At 34.7% G+C, this 21,332-nt stretch overlaps 1 protein-coding gene across 1 annotated transcript; it reads left to right on the plus strand.

Annotated features, from left to right (window-relative positions):
- Window positions 1-7,112: 7,112 nt before the first annotated feature.
- LOC106423678 lies at window positions 7,113-15,255 on the plus strand. The gene is made up of 4 exons (XM_013864447.3): window positions 7,113-12,268; window positions 12,643-13,080; window positions 13,448-13,507; window positions 13,581-15,255. Exons 1-4 carry the CDS (start codon window positions 11,314-11,316, stop codon window positions 14,996-14,998), a joined length of 2,871 nt encoding a protein of 956 aa, XP_013719901.1. The 5' UTR covers window positions 7,113-11,313; the 3' UTR covers window positions 14,999-15,255.
- Window positions 15,256-21,332: the final 6,077 nt, after the last annotated feature.

The following is a 21,332-nucleotide window of genomic DNA, read 5'->3' on the forward strand; positions in this document are numbered from 1 at the left end:
GATAATATTCTGAAGACTCATACATATATATATTTAATTATATTGTAACAATTAGTTAATATTTTATTTTTATTTATTAATATATTTTGAGTCATCCTACAATAAATATGTATAAAAATAAATATATTATTATTATAAATTATATATTTTAATTGTGGTTAGATCTTTGATTTAGGATATAAATTGGATTAGTCGAGTTAAATAAATTCTGTCAAATTCAAACTCAAGTAAAATTATTTTTTATTCTAATTAATTCAAATCAAATTAGTTTTATTTCTCGGTTATAAGTATATTTTTGTTCGGTAAAAATATGTTTTAAACGGAATATTACTATTTTGGGAACTTTCCTTTTTAATTAAATCATATTTTATATACATATATTTTCGTTTTTAAATTCGTTTTTAAACTTTATAATTTTTTCTTTTTATATATGTTTTGGAAAAAAATAAAAAGAAAACTAAACAAAAAAATTAATAATAATATATTAATTCAATATTTTAATTCATTAAGGGTATCTCTGTAAATAACCGTTGTAAAGATTAACGTGAGCATGACACGTAGAAAACTGACTTCTCAAATAATATTATAAAGATATATTCTTTTCCCCATCAAATATACATATTCTTTACGTACTTATATTTGAGGCTAAAGAAAATATATTCTTTGCTCCATCAAATATAGATATTATTTAGATAGCTATATTTGTGGTTAAAGAGTATATTCTTTGCCCCATCAACTATTTGTCTGAACCAATAAATATGCATCTTACAACCTTATGAGAGATTGATTATATGACTTATATTTAATGTACAACATGTGACTTGTTAATATATGATTCTTCTTTTTGTCAATAATATATGATTCTTCATTACTCATTTTTTGTGTTTACTCTTTAATAGTGTTGCGATGAATCATTTATTTTTCGGTCCCAAAATCTAGTTAATATCTTTTGTAGTTATGATGCTAGTCTATGGCTACTTCTTAAATATTTAAAAGAATTATTTTCCGAGCTTTTTTATAATTGATGCAACTAGTCTTTCACACATTTATCTGGAACCAAAGAACCAAATTAAACTAAATCGGAAAATAAGTTTGGTTCGAGTTTGAATCCCAACAGTTATATTAGTGGACCATATATATCTATTGAACCAAAAAAAAAACTGAATTCGAACCAAACCGAGAGCTAAATAAGTACCCAAATTTCTATAATATAATATATCTATATATATATACTAATTATATTTATTTTAAAAATAAAAATAACTTAAAATTATTTATAAGTTAAATAACCAAAAAGTTAAATGACTAATATAATTTTGATCCAATATTTATTAAAATTTTCTGAATTATTCGAGTTTTTATCTGCAACCCCAAAATATCTGATATTAATCTCAAAAAATTGTTTTTTTTTATTTTTAACCCAAATTAACAAAAAAATCAAAACCGGATAGTATCTTAGATTACTTTGGAAATAAGAAGGATTTCAACTTGGTTACCCAAACCAAACAAAAAAAAACGAAATAAACAAAACAAAACCAAACTCAATATTTTAATGGATCCTAAACCTTTAGAACCGAAGAACCAAACCATGAAGCAAACCGAGAATTGAAATGCCTAGTGATATGTGAAATTGTTTTACTTTGTATCTTCATTTTTTTTAAAAAAAAATTCTTATCTTTTTTTTTTGGTAATATAAAGATATGTTCTCCCTGCAACCTAAAAAAAAGTAAAAAATGTATATATTTAATGTATCGTACAAATCCTAGTACAAGCGTAGATAGTTAATGTAATTAATTATGGAACCAGATTTGAACATGCTGATATGTTTTCTTAACATTATAATCTTTTAAATATTATAACCACAACCACATTTGTGACCACATGCAATTTTAAAAATTATATTTCTACGGATAGCTACAATTTAAGTATGTGTTTAAAATGTTAACGAAAAATTCTGTGGATATTTACGGATAATATATGTCCACAATTTATTCTGAAGCGTATTGTGGCTTTTTATCCTCGAGATAGCCACAAAGTACATTTTGTAGCTATATAACAACAATTATCCGCGAGTAAAGTTGTGGATACGGAAACCATGAATCTTGTGGGGGATTTTTGTGGAAATGTATATCCACAATTTATTTTTGTAGTTAATTGTGGCTGTGTTTCTTCGAATAGCCACAAAAGTTATTTTGCTGCTATGGAGCGACAAAAAAACAACAAATGGCCACAAATTTTAGATTTTGTAAGTAGTGGCTAATTTTGCGGATATTTTGTAGCTGTTTTATACTGTCCACAAAAGTTTTGTGGCTAAGTTGTGGCTAAAAGCAAGTTTTCTTGTAGTGTTTTAATACTCGACCATATCGAAATATAGCTTTGAACATAAAAGAGATGAATTGTTGAATAAACTCGTTTTTCATTAATCTGATTATGTATAGTAATTGGTCATCCGTTTGATTGCTTGATGAGATGACACTTGTTTTCTTCTATGAGTTGAGGATTATTAAAACACTTGGTCGTTTTCACTTTGAAATTACTAGAGTTTATATGAATGAATATTTGTGAGACTAGATTTACGTTTATTAATAAAAGCATGTTTACATTTTAGAGTTAGACTAAACTCATGAAATTCATAAAGCTAATGCATTAAAAAGAAAGTATGATATTTTCCTTCAATAAATTTTTGGTAGTTACTATTCTTTATGCTTGATTTAGTTACCAGAGGTTAAAATGTAGCTTGCATATATATTTCGTTACCTAATTATCAAACCGGCTTGTGGTATTATATATTGTAACCGTGTAATATAATTTCGTTTATACTATGGTTTACTTTTGGTGCTATGCTATGTCATAATTATCACTTTAAGCATACACATATTTTACCTATTTTTTGTTCATTATGTTTTACTAACATAATAGCCATATTTTGTATGAGCAAATTTGAAGTATTTCGGGATTATATATTTTCTACTAAGGAGAAGATATTATATTAAAACATAATCAGCTGAAAACATATTGTTAGTTCTCCAGTTCTCCACTCCATTCCCTTCTTATCGAGATAAATATTATTTTGTCATGCTTTATATATAAGGTTGATAAAAGTTTGATAGGTAAAGTAATTTACTTGAAAGTTGATACATGTGATAACAATTTTGTTTACTGATTGGATAAAAACCTTGTTAAATAGAATGAGAATAGGAAACTAACACATATAATAATTATTCTACAAGTTTTTTTTATTTTCTAATATAGTAAAATGTTTATGATGACAGTTGATACATATTTCTAAATAGCGTTATTATTATATTTCATTACGATTGGTGTACATGTGAGAGTTTTAAATTTAAGGCTTGACCTAAGTTCCATAAAACTTGGAGCATAATCTAAAGCAAGGTATTATCACCTGAAATGATGACCTAAAGCTCATTACAATTTAAAGATTATAAGATCTGAAATATTTAAATAAAGCCAAATATGTTGGATGTTAAGTTTAAAAGTAAAATTTCTCAAACAAATTTTTAATAATGCATATATATTGAAAAATATTATTTTTTACGCAAGTAATATTGTCCAGCAGACACATGATTGAGAAAAGAGATTAAAGAAATTTATACTTATACCTTGTATCCTTGAGACTTAGAAAAATAGTGAGCTATTAATGTAAAATGATAAATCACGTCTAATTGATTATGATCCATTAATCTCTTAAAGAGAATATGACATTTATACTGTGAAAAGAAAATCAACACAAATAGTATTGTTCAAGAAAATGAACATAAAAGTGATTGTAGATGTGAATGTGGATATAAATAAGGTCAAGATTCAAAAAGTTTATTTTTAGAATCCATACTCTCACCTGAAGTTGAGAAAATAAAGTAAAGAAGAGATATGCTTCATTCATCTAAAGATGAAAGAAAACTATTGTGAGTACAATACAAGCTAATATAAAGCTTATAGAGTGTTCAAAAAGAGGATATATGAATGCTCCATAAGGGTAAATAGTATTACTGCACATAAGACTGCATTTTAAAGTTCTTAAGAATGCAAATTAAAGATCCTAATAATGCAATTTAAAGTTCTTAAGTTATTGTATTCTTATAAGTCTCGAAAGTTAGAAGGATCTAAGAAAAATACATGACCCATGTAGGGTATGTTGTTGATTCAAAAATGAGATTCATTCGAGATTGATAAACCTATAGTGTTATTATCTCGAGGGAAAGAGTTAAACAATCTCACATTTTATGATAAGTGAAACATCCAAAAGATTATGTTTGCACTAAAACTAAGATTGATGAATCATTCTCAAATTAAATATGTAGGATTTTGAGACACTTATGTTGAGACAATAAGCAAAATAAATGCTATATACATTTCAAATCAGAAATATTAGTGTAATGGAGATAAAATTATAGTAAACCAGAAGTTTACAAAACATTTGGCATGAACCAGTTAGACCATTTTGGTTCAGTAATGATGCGAAAAGATACATAATGATTTAAGTGAATATTCATTGAAGAACCAGAAGATTCTTGCGAATGATTTCACATATGTTGCTTACTCATAAGATAAAATGGTAATACGGTTTTCACCGGCCAAATGAAGTTATTGGCATGAATAAAGGAGATGTTAGTGGACTGATCACCCACTATGCGTCTTTATAATACTGGTGAATCCACTTCTTAAATTCTTTGACGACTATAGAAAAATCACTGGGATAAATGTTAAATATTTTAAGCAACACTAATTCGCATCAAGCCAACAAGTAGTCACTGGTTCTCCCCGTCATTGGTATTCGGTCAGAAACCAACCATTTTCCATCAAAGAATGTTGGATGTGCAATATACATTCCAATTGCTCCACCATAGAGCTTTAATTAAGATGAATTTTCAAATGAGGTTGGCATTATATGTTGGATATGAATCTTCATTGATACTTAAGAATCCAGAGCCATCCCTGAAGGATATAAGTAAGGCTCGATATGAATGCTAAAAGTGAATTAGTATTTCTAACATAAAAGGGAGAAAATAAATAGTTGGAAAAGAAAATAATTTGAAATGAATTATCAATGATCCCCGGACTACAATAAAATGTGAAATATAAGTCCAAAAGATAATTCAGTTGTAGAGCTTAGTAAAGCAATTGCTATACACATTTACTGACCCATATAGATAGAGTGATCAAGTCACATATACTAGCTTAAATGCTCCAATAAGAATAAATGTTCTAGAAGAACAATATCAAACTACTAGTCACGCCTGCAGCGTGGTAGACATGTTGGTTCCTAAGATAAGAATCCTCGTATATGAAAAGGATCATATACTGATAATGGTCAAAATGAGGCAATAAAGTTTTTGAATGATCTCCAGAAGAGACATTAAACATGACTTAAAGAAATTCAGGTACCTGAGACAATGAAGAGATCTCAATAAGCTATGTCATGCACGAAATAAAATGGAACCAATAAGCAAATCGACGTCGAAGATATTTTTGCATGCAAAGTAGCAGTTGATATGATGAATGAGAAAGAGGATCATGAAAGAAAGTCTATTGAAAAGTGTACACAAAGAGATGATTGGCCAAATCAGAAAGAAGCAATAGACAAAGATTCAAACTCTTATGAAAGAGAGATATTTGGACCAATAGTCCATACACTAGAAGGTGTAAAACAAGTGGGATAGAAATGAGTCGTTGCACCAAAGAATGATCAATATGGAATTGATTGTGAAGATGAATAGTCTCATGTGGTAGATGCAACTACTTTCATGTTCCGTATTAGTCTGGCAATAAAGGAAGAACTTGAATTATACAATCCACTGGAAACTGATAATCCCTAAGAGATAAAATCCCTAAAAGATAAAATCTCTGAAGGATTGATGATATCAAAACCACGTTCCCGGGAACTCTAGCTATTCGATCGAATTAAGGCAAATTCGCTTTCATGGGATATATATTAAAAGCTTTTACATGTTTGGTCTTGAAGTACCATACTTAAAATGTAATATGAGTAAATTACTAATCTTTTTATGATTGAAATATGTGATTTCATATGACAAGGGATAAAGTCATAAAAGTAACTTTTATAATAAGAGCATGAATAACTCGTATGTACAAGATAAATGATTAGACGAGTGTATGTAAAGATATCTGGCATGAAGTCCAGATAGACTAAGAATTTGTTGTCTAAGTCAAAAGAAAATTATGGACCAGAAGTCTAAAGATCCTAGATATTATAGAAATCAAACGAGCTATTCTGCTAAGCTCAATTTCCTAAAAGAGATATATTTGACTAGAATGCATATCCTGAAGATATTGTTTCCAGGGGAAGAAATATCATGATGTTTGTAGTTGTACTCTTTTTTTCTTATCATGGTTTTTGTCCCATTGGGTTTTTCCATGTCAAGGTATTAACGAGGCAACAAAGAACACACAAAAGATAGACGCTCAAGGAGAATGTTACAATATCAGAGATGAAAGTCTATCATTGTTCTAAAGAGAATCCAAGAAAATGATCAAATCATATGAAGACTCATGCACTACAGAAGAATGACGATGTAGGTATTCTACAAGTTCGTTCAAGCAAAACTTTCGCTGACTTATTCACCAAGGTGCTAACCACTACTACTTTCAAGAAGTTAGTTCACCTTATCGGAGTGTGTTATCTCAAAGATCTTGACGTATGTACACATGAAGGGAAGTCATTACGCGCTGCACTCTTTTTCTCTTAATCATGGTTTTTCCCATTGGGTTTTTTCTGGTAAGATTTTTAACGAGGCAACACCTATGGCGTTTTGAAAGTACTTCGGTATAATGGACATCAAGGAGAAGTGTTATGAATATTATGTGATGTCCATATGGGAAGTCTTAGATTTACTTGATTGTCAAGTGTACTTGTTCTCCAAGTTATACTTTGTCCCCAAATTATTGTAATCTTATATAAAAGACTCCTTTTTCATTGAATAAAATACACCAATTCCTCTTTTTTTTTCTCTACTTATAACAAAATTCATATAAGCGCGAGGCAAAGCAATTTCTATCTAACTATAATGTTTATTTTTTCTAAGACGAACTCTAACTTTTTTTTTTTTTTTTTTTTTTTTTTGGCAGCAAACGGCTATTCTATTAGTCAAACTTGAGGTGATCTGGGAAGCCAAACCGGAATAGAACAACCAGTAAAACATAAAGGTCTATGAAAAGAACGTGCATTCCTAGCTAACAAATCTGCAATCTCATTATGTGTCCTTGGAAAGTAGCTGATCTTGAAGTCCGAAAAACACAACCGAAGAGTTTGAATGATTTTCAGCTCAGTTGAGAAGTTGTGCCAAGCTTGTGGCTGTTCCATCATTGCAATCAGATCCTTGCAGTCCGTCCCAAACCTCTGACAGGTCGTGTGTTATATCATGCTCTCCATTGCCCATTGTAACGCTTCCAGTTCTGAGTGTAAAGCTGTCTCCCGCCTCCTCAAGTTCCTTGACCCCATGAGTTGAATCTTCCCCGTTGTATCCTTCCAAACCCATCCCATTCCACTATACTGAGCGGTGGAGGTCCATGAACCATCCACCATACAAATATTACCCAAGCTTAAGGCTTGTGTTTCTTCAGCAGTCTGTGCATGTGGCGGGACCGGTACAGTGTCTCTTGCATTGTACCAAGCTTGGCACTCACTCTTTGCATATCTGACTAGTTCCAATAGGTCTCTGTCTATTCCTCTAAACAATTTATCGTTTCTAACTTTCCAGATGTACCAAATTATCCAAGGATAAGGATCTCTATCATCCTCTGGCTGCAGAATACCATTCTTTCTCCAAAAAAGATAGTCCATATTAGCATAAATACTAGATACCGGAAAAATTTGAGAACTCGACGTCGTTGATGATAGTTTCTATGCTTGTAAGGCCGGTGGGCACTCAAAGATAACATGAGTAACAGTCTCTTCTGGTGCTCCACATCTTGGACAAACTCTAGCTATTAATGTTAGCATTTCATAAGCATGCATATTATATAGTCATGATTATATATTCTCCGTAAAGGAGACCGTATTGATTTTCTCCACCACTTTTTCTTCTTTTCACTTTCCTAAGGTGATATTTATAATGTGTGTGTGTATGTGATTTAAAGCCGAAATTAATCTACACTCCGGATAACATAGAAAAAATGATGAAAAAATGTCGATATAGTATCAACCGTCGAAGATAGAACTAAGAAAGTGATGCCTCCCTATAAATAGATGTGGAAACAAAGACAAATCCTTTCTAGAAATGTTAAAACAAGAAAAGCTAATTTTACCTTCATTGATGAGGCATCAGCATGTGTATGTGCCCTTTTGGGGAAACAATAAATTAATTTTGTGTATAACACATCGAAAATTTCGTGACAAGAAAGTGATGACAGAAGGTGCTTGTGTATGGTCTGTTAATTAGGTGAGCAGCAGCCGACCTAGAGAGAGAAAAAGTATATATAGGAAGAGAGACTAGGGTTTTAAATTTTAAATTTGGAGATATAGCACAGAGAGATGAGTTTTTATGGTTTGGTGATCGTGCCCATCATTTTTCACTTGTTTTCTGTGTTTTAACGGTTTGTTATTTAAGACATCGTACTATATGTTTTACCCCTATTACATTTCCCTCAAGGACTTATCATATTCAAGTTATAAGATTATCTTCTTCTTCTTTTTTTGCAAACAAGTTATAAGATCATCGATTAATTTACTTGTAGCACATTAGTAAAAGTCCAACAGAACAAATTCAAGTTTGGAAAGTCAACATTGAGACGGGCATAATTACATACTCACACATACTGTATATAGGTCGAATCAAGGCCGGGATAATGTTTTTTCTTTTTGCTAAAAGGGCCGGGGTAATGTTTCCAGCGTTCATTTCATCTTCACACTCCAACCTTCACTCGATTCTGAAAATATGCGCTTTTGGAATAACCAGAGTTGAGGCACAATCGACCAAATATTTTCGTATTAAATTTATATGTAACATCGTGACAATCTAATCACCAATTTATGTAGATTGAGAATTAGGTAAACAATTTTGGATCTTGGACACCGCTGACGCTGTAGACAAAATTAACAACGATTCGGTGTATAGTTAACTTTTTCCGTTTAATTGCTTTGGTTAGTGGGGTTGAGCTGGAGAACACAATAATATAAGGTAAAACGATACATGTTGTAACTATTTATAGTAAAAAATAAATTTAATACTAGAGTATTTTTAGTAATGTTATAATTTGATAAAAGTTAATAAACAATTTGAGTTAAAGAGCTCGGAAAAGGTAAAACTGGCATGAGAGTCAATGGAGCAGAAGCATGGAACCGATGTGTCCACATCCCTTCCCCTCTCCCTTTTATCGCACAAAACACACACTCTCAGTCCCTTTTTCCTCCGACATTTATTATTCTTTTCTCTTTTTAATTTTTTATTTCTTGTTCAATTAGCGAAAAACAAAAATCACCAAAGATTCTACATTGGTGCAAAAGAAATAGGAGTATTAAAAACCTTATTATAATAATATGTCAAAACAAAATAATAAGCAGAGAAATTAATTCTTAAGCCGCGTTTGCAGTCTTAAGGACAATGATGATGGACTTCTGACCCTTTTCTAGTTGTCAAAATCAAACATCAAATCAACGTTAAGCAAAAACTGAGTAGTATATATTTGCGCCAGGTTCCACAGGTATCTCTTTTTATATTTAACTTTAAACAAATCATGCTTTGTTTGATTAATGACTGTAAATATCCATCACTAATAAATGTTACATACATTTTTACAAATTAGATAAAACATAATTTACCTGAATGTGTGGTCACAAAAATAGTGTATATTTCTTAAAACTATGGTATCTTGTTATCTACTGTCGGTCATATAAATTTGTAAGCCCTTTTTTTTTGTAGATAAGTTCGAAAACGATTGTTTTTTTTTTGGTTTTTTAATGAGAAACGATTGTTTTCAACCGTAACTTTGTGTTTATCATGTGAGATAAAATACAATACTCCATTTGAAAGTGTAAATGTAAGAAATGATATATTTGTTTCATCTTTCATTTGACAACATTTTAAATATTTGAATACTGTTGTAAATCATTTGCGAACTAAACTAAAAAAAACTCGATTGAGATAAATATCTGTATTTAGTGTTTTTATATTTATGTGAATTAATAAACTATAACATTTTATATCTGTATTTATATTACTTTAAAATATTTTGTAATTAAGGAATGTATCTTTTTGCCTTTTATCATTTTCAAAATCAATATTTAAGAAACTAAAATTATAACTCATTTGCAAATATATACTTAAGCAAATGCAAACAAAAATATAAAGAGTCAAAGAATTAAGGTTAATTTGGCTTTTCCAGTCTGGTCTTTTTGGGTGAAACAAAAGCTTATTGTGGTTTTTAGTAAAACATAGAAAGGAAGAGGAATAGGAATTACGATATTTTTATATAACTTGGCAAAAATTTATACAATGTCACATATTATTATTTATAGAGAAAGGTCGTATGATAGTATTAAAATACATTTTGTTCAAAATACCATACAAAATAAGTTTCTTCTGAAATAGCATTACATCAAATTTTAAAATACTTTTTAATTTTATATTTAGGTTTGTGGTTTAGTGATTATGGTTTAGTATTTAAGAGGTAAACTATGATAATGGTTCAAGGTTTCAAGTAATTTAGTCATTTTATTTTTAATTAATGCTATTTAAATATTTTCTTGTAAATTTGTTTTTAACATAATTTTTGTGATATTTAAATCATTTACCTTTGAAAATATTAACAACAGAGCGAAAGCCTTAAAGGGAGCCTACTCTAATAAACATTTTACTATTGTAGACTGATTAAAATTGAATAGTATTTGTATTTAAATTTCTGTTTACATATAAGAAAATAGTACAAGTTTTTAAATATATTTTGGTTTTAAAAGCAATTTTATTTGAAATACTTTTGGGCAGAGTTATCATATTTGAGAACCCACTCATTTTTATATTGTTAGCTATTTTTATTTTTTGGTACAAGATACTCACATTGCCAGAAATTCCAAATGAGGTTGTTCTAACATCACCACTCGTTTCATTTCTCTGCAAAAAGCAAAGCCCACCAAAAAGCTAAAAAGAAACCCTAATAGTCGTCTGACTCATCACTCTTCATAAACCCCCAAAGGCAGATAAACTAAATCAGCTTGAGTCTCAAAAGATCAAACAAAATAGATTATCTGGTTCTTCTTGCTCCCTTCTCTCTCTCTTTTTAATAATAAAAACTCATATTGGGCTATTTTTAATCCACTCTTTAATTTGAGTGCTTCTTGAAATGGGTGAGACAACAAAAGGAGATGCTACAAAACCATCACCAAATCAAATCTCCTCGCCTAAAGATTCTTCACTTGATCACCAAACTCCAACCCCATCACCCATCCACCACCATCACCAATCTTTCCACCCTTCTCCGATCTTCATCGCCACCGTCTCTTCTCCGGGAGCTCCGATCATCCCCAAACGACCACGTTTCATCTCTTCCAGTGGTCTTTCTCCACCTCAATGGAAAGCCTTGCCGTCACCTTCCACCTTACCAACTGCTGCCACATTCCCTTCATTACCGTCCCCTTCCACTACCGTTGTAGCCGCCTCTTCCACTGAAACCGCCGCATCTTCACCGCTGGAACAAGAAGGTATTAACACCGAGAAACAACAACTCGAAACGGATTCGTTTCAACATAAATTCAGAAAAGGGAAATACGTGAGCCCTGTATGGAAACCACACGAGATGCTATGGCTAGCAAAAGCTTGGAGAGTCCAGTACCAAAAACAAGAAACCGGGCCTGGTTCCGGGTCTGGCGAGGGAAGAGGGAAAACACGGGCTGAGAAAGACAGGGAAGTAGCTGAGTTCCTAAACCGAAACGGTGTAAACCGGGATTCAAAAATCGCCGGTACGAAATGGGACAACATGCTTGGTGAGTTTAGGAAAGTGAACGAGTGGGAGAAAGGAGGAGATAGAGAGAAATATGGTAAGAGTTACTTCAGGCTCTCTCCTTACGAGAGGAAACAACATCGACTTCCCGCTTCTTTCGACGAAGAAGTGTACCAAGAACTGGCTCTTTTCATGGGTCCACGTGCCAGAGCTCTGTCTATTAAACGTTGTATTGGCGGAGCTCCGGCTGACGTTACCTTAACACCTCCTTCTGTTGAGACGCTTCCTCCTATTCTTCATCCACCGTTCATGACTTCAAGAGACGATGATGTTGATAATAACCGTATCACTTCGATCGGTAAAATCTTTTTTATTACTTCTTTACTATTTTTGTTTATTTATTATTTCATTGACTTGTTAAAAGGTGCATTGTTATTTGATAGTCAATTATAGCATACGGCTTGTGCATTTTATTTTTTTTTAAATTGTCTTGCTATCATTTTCAAAAGTTTCTCATAAATTATATCAATAACTAACTAGAAATTTCCATTTCAAATTAATTACTAATATAATTTGTGTTTTAAGTCTTAATAGATTATTTTTGATAAATAGGGAAGCTTAAGAGCTGAAACTGGTATTATTTATTGATAAAAATGAAGTTGAATCTGTTTATAATTATGACTTTTCGTTATTTTTATAATGTTTGAGAAAAATTAATTATGTATTTTTTAGGAAGAGGGAAGAGACTAGCATTATCGATAGCTGGGGATGATCATCCTCAATATCCGTATACACACAACATTGGTAGAGGGTCAGGTTTATTCTCTAATAGGTCATACTTCAATCCTTCTTTTGAGACGATTCCTTCTTCCTCTTCATCTTTAAAAGATCTTCGTCGTATTGGGAAAATACGGTTAACCTGGGAGGAATCGGTTAACTTGTGGGCTGAAGAAGGAGAGGTTGATTATGGGAGAATTAGGGTTAGTGGGTCGAGTTTCTTGAATGCAGACGAGCTCACCTACTTGGATGATTCCATAGTGGCTTGTACAATGGAATCTTTTGACGATGGACCTCTTAGAGGATTCTCTTTGGATAAATTCATTTCTGGTCAACATCTTAAAGTCTTTGGAAGACAAAAGTCAACATCATCATCTGCTCCTTCACCTTCAGGTAACACACACATGCATTCATCTTGTGGTTAAACTATAAACTAATTGAAGAGGAAAACCAATCCTATGAATCTTCTCTACACTCTTATAGAGCGAGGAAATATTATGGATCTACGATATCAGTCCACTGAACCTCTCTGTAAAGTTATACAGTAGAGCGCGAAAATGTAAAGAATAATCCTATAGAGACAAATGCACATAATTCCAGAGAATTTTGCTATTAATATGGCAGGTTTGTTTGATTAATAAAGCTTTAGTAAAAAAAAATATATACAACGTTAAAGAGGAAAATCAATGCACACTCCAATGTAAATTGTTTTTTTGTGTGCAACTAAAACTCTAATCTTCATATGTTATTATTTTTTCAGTTAATATGGCAAATTCGATTGGTCGAGCTCAGCTTCCACTCGCAGTGCCAATTAACAAATGTAAGTCTTTTTCTAATCCTAGTTTAAAGGTCGTTAATTTGTATTATTAACGAGTGAACAAATGCGTACACAGCAATATCAACATTGGAGTTCCAAGACCCATCAGAGCATTACTTGAGTAGCTTGCGGGTCCCGGCTGCAAATCCTCCAAGCTTATTTGAGCTAGGACGGTACATTCAAGAACCGCCGCCAGAAAATCTCCGGTTTCCTATCCGGCGAGACGTCTACAAAGACTTGCCGCCGGGGAAAGAGCTCTTCTTCTCCACTTCCACAACGGAGCTTCTAGATTGTAGAGCAATCACATATGATATCATCAGCCCCGTAATGTTCCGCTTAAGCCCTAATTCCGTCATCTCCAGCAAAGACTCGCTGATCCCTCTTTGGGACGACTGCGTTAACCGGATGGTTTCAAAGTTTTGCGATATGGTGGTTTTGCGCAAACCGGATTCGTCTTCTTTTGTTGAAAACGTTCAAGATCAGTGGCCAAACGTTGTGGGATTCGTAAAAGGATTCGGATTATGGAGAGGAGAAGAGGTCGAGAAGGTACGCGAAGGTGCAGCTGTTCCTTCTTCTCTATTGGTCAAAAAGATTCTTTGGTCGTACGACGATCTTCCTTACATTCTTGGTTACCACGCAATAGGGTTCACCGTAACCTTCTGCGCTTTGAGCCGTTCTTCGCAAGACCGAGTGGTCTGCACTGATCTTTATTCATTCGACGTCTCTTCACCGTCGGACAGAATCAAGGCCTTGGTTCCTTGTTACCGTCTCGCTTCTCTTTTACATTTGCTTGCAGATCGGTGCACTATGAGGCATTTATGTTACAACGACTTCGAGAGAATTAGTCATAGAGATTTCGTGACCGAGATAACCCCTAACACGGTGACTAAGTATTACTCAAGCAAGAGAAAATGGAGTGTAGTGAAAGGAATCTACGATTTTCTCGACCAAAGAGTTCCACACGCGGAGCATTTGAATAGTGCAAGAGAGAAGGAACTATCACTGAGTTTTAAGCCACGTGGAGTAAGAGTCAAACCATGTAATGTTGATCATCTTATCGAGTCTCTGATGTGTGTGACGAGAGCTCTTGTTGCGCTTCATGACCTTTCGTTCATGCATCGCGACATGAGATGGGAAAATGTCATGAGAAGCGCGGAAATGACGACAACCACATCGGACGCGGAATGGTTTGTTTGCGGGTTTGACGAAGCGGCTGAGTCCCCGCAGCTTAACCCGCACCGCTCTATGGACGAGGAAGAGGAGGAGGAGAATGGGAGGCAAGCTCCGGAGATGGAGAGAGGGTTGCATGCGGTGAAAGTGGATGTATGGGGAGTGGGTTATATGATAAAGACTTGTGGATTGACTAATGTGCCAAAGATGTTGAGAGAACTTCAAGGGAAGTGTTTGGAGCCGAACCAGGAGAACCGTCCAACCGCAGCCGATTGCTTCCACCACCTGCTTCAGGTTCAGTCTGCCAGTTCATCCTCGTATTAGTCCTTTTAATTATATTTCTTAGTTCACATATGAATCTTGGAAACTTAGATCAACATTTAGGTTTTGACCATCAGCCGAGAAAACTTTGTCCCTTTTTAATAATTTTGGCAGCTTTGAAACTGGAGCAACGTTTCGTTTCGAATATTTTGAGAGATGGTAGTGAGTTGTAGTTAGCAGTGGATAATATCTAATATTTTCGCTGGACTCATGATATGCAAAAATAGAAGCAACTGTAGCTTAAAATATTGTTTTCTTTATTTTTCAATCGAGAGTTGATTATATTTATCATAAATCATTACAAGAGAATGGCACCATCTCCAATCCAACTCCAAAACACTATTTTAGTGTAATTTTCACACTATATTAGTGTAATCTCTCCAATCCAACACTAAAAATTACACCATTTTAACGCAACAGTATAATTCTACACTGTGAAATTATAGTGTTACACTAAAATAGTGTAACTTTTAGTGTTGGATTGGAGAGGTTTAGTATAAAAATCACACTAAAATGGCGTTTTGGAGTTGGGTTGGAGATGAAAAAAGTTTTAGTGTTGAAATCACACTAAAATAATGTAATCTTGACACTATAATAGTGTTTTGGATTGGAGATGCTCTTACACCTCTTAGAAAACCAGCAGACCCAACCACTCCCTAACAGCAACAAACCCCGGAACCTAATACCCCGCCATCACCAAAACACATCACAGGCTAATTCTTACATTTACAAAAAGATCCTCATTCAACCAAACCGGGGCTCCTGTCGCCTGGCCCGGCTCAATCATATATTGGGCCCTGTGCAAATTTTATTTATATGAGAATAAGATACATAATTTTTTTTAAAATACGGTCCTAAAATTTTCTTTTTAAAATAGAGTCCTAAAATTTTTTAGAAAAAACCTTATATTTGTTTTGAAACTAGAGAATAGAATCTATGTTTTCTGTATTATTCATAAACATAAGGAGTCCTTTATATATAGGGAATTACACCGTCATAGAATTATGGAAAGACTAAAGAAAGGAAATACAAATATGGAAAGAATACGAATCATAATCTAATAAAGAAAAGGAAAACTATGGTTTGATGTCTCTCTCTCTAGGCGCCGGCTCTCTCTCTCTCTCTCATGGCTGCCAGCTCTCTCTCTAGTATGAGCTGGTTATGGACATCCACAATATGATTTATAACACTCCCCCTTGGATGCCATAACCATACAGGGGTTGTAATACGCTTTAAATGTTGCCTCATTAAAACCTTACCAGGAAAACCTAGTGGGACAAAACCATGGTGAAGGAAAAAGAGTACAACACGTATTACTCCCCCTGTTCTAAACAACTCGCGGCTGGCCTCATGACCAGCCAAGATCTCCGAATGGTTTGAAGATGTGACCGCGATCGTCTGCTTCATGGAACGCCATGATATGGCCGTTCCACCATGTGTGAAAACATAGCCTGTCTGTGATCGAACATTGTGTGGATCCGAAAGATAACCTGCATCAGCAAAATCAACTAAACCTTCTTTGTTTTGGTTAGTATAAAATAAACCCAAGTCTTTCGTTCCTTGCAGGTAACGAAGAACATGTTTAATCCCGTTCTAGTGCCTTTGGGTCGGACAAGAGCTAAATCTAGACAATAGATTCACGGCAAAACATATATCTGGTCGTGTGACTTGCCAGATACATCAAAGCTCCTATGGCACTGAGATATGACACTTCAGGACCAAGGACATCTTCATCGTCCATCTTAGGACGGAACAGGTCAGTGTCCAGGCCGAGGGACCTCACGACCATGAGGCTGGATAAAGGGTGTGAGTCGGCCATGTTAAATCTCTTGAGTACCTTTTCTGTATATGTCATTTGATGCACAAGGATTCCATCTTTAATATACTCAAGTTGTAATCCCAAACATAATTTCGTTTTTCCTAGATCTTTCATTTCGAATTCTTTCTTAAGATATTCAACTGTTTGGAAAATCTCTCTAGAGGTTCCTAGGATATTTAAATCATCAACATACACTGCTATAATCACAAAGCCCTGGGCGAATTTTTTAATAAAGATACAAGGGCTGATCGGATCATTCTTGTATCCTTCTCTCTCTAGGGACTCACTTAACCTATTGTACCACATTCGGCCTGATTGTTTCAATCCATAAAGTGACTTATTCAACTTTATACAGTGTTGTTCTCGAGTACTCGATTTGTTTTTCAACTCTATACCCTCTGGTACTTTCATATAAATCTCATTATCCAGTGGCCCATATAAGTATGCAGTTACAACATCCATTAACCGTAAGTCTAATTTCTCTCTTATAGCCAGACTTATCAGGAATCTAAAAGTAGTAGCATCCACCACAGGGGAGTATGTCTCCTCATAATCGATTCCTGGTCTCTGTGAGAATCCTTGTGCAACAAGCCGTGCTTTATATCTCACGACATTGCCGTATTCATTTCTTTTCCTCACAAAGACCCACTTATAGCCAATGGTTTAACATCATATGGTGTCTGGACTATTGGTCCAAAGACATCTCTCTTCTTTAAAGAGTTTAACTCCACGTTTATAGCTTCTTTTCATTTGATCCAATCTGATCGTTGAGTGCACTCATAAATAGACGTGGGTTCATGATCCTCATTCAAATCCATAAGTTCAAGTGCTACCTTGTATGCAAATATATCATCAATTTCGACATTCTTTCTGTTCCATTGTATCCCAGACAAGACATAGTTTATTGAGATCTCATTATTATCAGGACCTTCAGTACCTTGAATCTTGGCGTCCCAAGAATCAGTATTAGATACATCAGGGCCGGCCGCATCTAAGCATTCATGATCGGCCGCGATCGCTATTAGGTTTTTGGGATCGGCCGCGGTTAAGTCCCGGGATTTAGGAACGGCTGCGGTCGTGTCTAGGGTTTCAACAACCTCGGTTTCATTCTCTGCACCTTTCTTAGTTTTCCGAGGGTTCTTATCTTTGGAACCTATTGGTCTACCACGTTTCAAACGTTGTCTAGACTCTGTAGCAACTTGATTGTGTCCCTCTTGAACATCAATTCTGATTGGTGCATTAGCAGCTGGTATATATGACTTAGTCACTCTTTTCGGGTCAGCAAAGGAATCTAGCTATTGATTAGCTAGCTTTTGTAAATGTATAATCTTTTGGACTTCTAAATCACATTCCTGAGTCCGAGGATCTTGCCAAGATAAGGATGTTTGATTCCATGTAATCTTTTTTTTACCAGCTTATTGCTATCTCCCTCTAAGGTTGGATGTTCGGATTCATCAAAGTGACAATCCGCATACCTGGCCTTAAATAAATCACCCGTAGTTGGCTCAAGGTATTTTATAATCGTGGGGGAATCATATCCAATATATATCCCCATCCTCCTTTGAGGTCCCATCTTTGTTCTCTGTAGTGGAGCAATTATAGACGGCACAGCCAAATGTCTTAAGATGGGATATGTCTTGCTCATGACCCGTAAGCAATTATGATGGAGAATATTTATGTTCACTAGACGGTCTGATACGAATCAGTTCGGCCGCGTGCAAGACCGCGTGTCCCCAAGCTGTGGCCGGAAGCTTAGACCTCATAAGCAATGGTCTAGCTATTAGCTGAATTCATTTTATGAATGATTTGGCCAAGCCGTTCTGTGTATGTACATGTGCCACGGAGTGTTCCACACTTACCCCCATGGAAATACAGTAATCATTAAACGCTTGGGACGTGAACTCACCAGCATTGGTCTCTATCATTCCGACCTTAGCATAGTAAAAGGCCAGTAGAGAGCGCATGTATAGACTCTAGGACTTTCTTATAGCCTTGGCCGATCTCTATGATCTGAAGGAACTCTTTGTTTCTTTCGCCCTTAGTCTCAATATGAAAGCCATTCATTCGAATGTCTTTAAAGCTCAATAGGCTTCTCTTAGAGCTGGGTGAATACAATGCATCAGATATCTCTAGATGCATACCCTTAGGCAACATGATGTTAGCCTGGTCGTAGCCCTTTATGAGACTGGCTATACCCGGAATGATACTTTAGAGACTTCATATAAAAACTTTCATTCATTAATAAAATAAGTTCAAAGCAATCAAAACATAGAAAACATAAAGCAAAGAACACGAAAACATAGATGTCGAATTCAACTTCATTCTTTTAAACAATCTGAAGTTTCATAATCCATAAGATCGTCTCGTTCATGATTGAAATCATCTTCACCATCTTGATAAGTCATATGAGCTTCATGATTCTTCCTTTTCAAACTCTCTTGGTAGAGGTCAACGGGATGTTTGAGAGTCCTACATGTCTTAGCCCAATGATTATCCATACCACATCTATGGCACACGGATTTGGTCGAGTTTTGTGGCTTGAAAGATGTACCACAGCCTCGGCCATGTCCACGGCCTCCATAGGAGCCACGGCCATATGAGTTGCCTTGGCCTCGACCAAACGAGTTTCGGTCTCGACCACCACGTCCATGCCATTTTCCACGGCCACAGTTGTGTTGGCTATCACTCTGGACATGGTTCGACTCTTTCTTAGCCTCTACGGTCGCATGTGCCTCAGGTAATGGGTTTGTTCCAGGAGGTCTAAATTCACTGTTTCTCATCAACAGTTCATTGTTCTGCTCAGCGAGCAAGAGACAAGAGATCAGATTAGCATAAGTTGTGAAGCCCTTCTCACGGTAATGCTGTTGTAATAACACATTGATTGTGTGGAAGGTGGAAAAGGTTTTCTCAAGCATATCCTTATCCGTTATATCCTCACCACACAGTTTCAATTTAGAAACTATCTTAAACAGGGCCGAGTTATACTCGTCCACGGACTTGAAGTACTGGATTATGAGATTCCTCCAATCATACGTAGCCTTTGGTAATAACACTGTTCTCTGGTGATCATATCTCGTTTTCAACTCTGTCCAAAGGTCTAGAGGATTCTCAATAGTCAAATACTGATCTTTGAGACTCTCAATAAGATGATGGCGTATAATTAATATAGCTCCATATCTATCTTTCTCACTTGCATTATTGCCCTCGGTGATACATTCACCGAGTCCCTTGGATTTTAAGATAATCTTAGCATCAAGTGCCCATTGCAAGTAATTATCTCCAGAGAGACTTAAGGCAGTAAAATCTAAGTTATTGATTTTTGACATCTGAAATCATATGTTTCATAATTTAGATTTAAAAGTGTTCAAGCGAATGCAATCTATATGCTCAAGCAATCCGGATTCTAGGTATGATGCAAATATGTCATTCGTATATGATGCATACATGTTCAATCTTAGCATTCAGATTCTATATGCAATCAGTTTGTACTATTATGCATGCATGATGCAAACAAGCCGCACGGCTACAATCTTAGCAAACGGTTTCAATGCAATCAATACAATGGTTATTCGTTTTCAATCTTAGCAAACGGTTTTCTAAGAGTTCAATGTGTAATTGCAATCAAACAGTCGAGCAATGCAACAATTAGGGTTCATTCGAGAATGTATGAAAACTATCAATACTAGCCGGATCATTATCAAGACGAGAATGCATAAATCATTTAACCTAGCAAGCGATTTCTATTTCAATTCAAGCATTCGGTTTTAATCAATCAAACAAGATAGTATTCGATTTTAATTTCAAGACATTAGGGTTTCGATCAAACAATTAATACGACTTCAATTTGAAAATCATTCAATCGGTTTTATCAATTCAAACAACCAAATTCAAGAATGAGATTATCAATCCTAGCAATCGATTTCTATGTGATCAAATTCAATACGGTTTTAATTAATCAAGGCTAGCATACTATATCCAAACATACAATCATTCAAACAATCAATTTCGATCTCAAAGATTAATTAGAGTTTGAATAAAATCGATTATGCATTAGCTTTAGGGTTTTAATGGATTTCATGCACAGCATGCATTATGCATGTATGCGGCTAAAGGTATTAGGAAAACGATTTTGATCATTAGATCAATTGGGGTTTAGGGAATCGAACTTATGATTATGAGCTTCGATTTACTCATTGGGGGTTTTGATCTATTACCCTATGGTTTTGATTTCAACATTAGATCATACTATTAGGGTTTGTAGTTTTTATGGTTTCGATTCTTATCAAACAATCAAATTCGGTTATGGGTTCTCTTTAAGGTTTCGAATTACCTTTACCTCGAGTAGGGTTGAATGGACCACCAAAGAGATGAACCGCAACCTGGAACTGATCGGAACGCGAGCTGATGTTGTCGCGAGCTGTACAACGTGCTGATCGGGTCGCGAGCTGTCCGCGAGCTGTCTGAGATCGTCTTGTTTGCGAGCTGAGGTTGAACAAGCCGAGATTGTCTGAGCTAGGA

Source organism: Brassica napus, chromosome C9, assembly GCF_020379485.1.
Source record: "Brassica napus cultivar Da-Ae chromosome C9, Da-Ae, whole genome shotgun sequence".
Classification (NCBI taxonomy): domain Eukaryota; kingdom Viridiplantae; phylum Streptophyta; class Magnoliopsida; order Brassicales; family Brassicaceae; genus Brassica; species Brassica napus.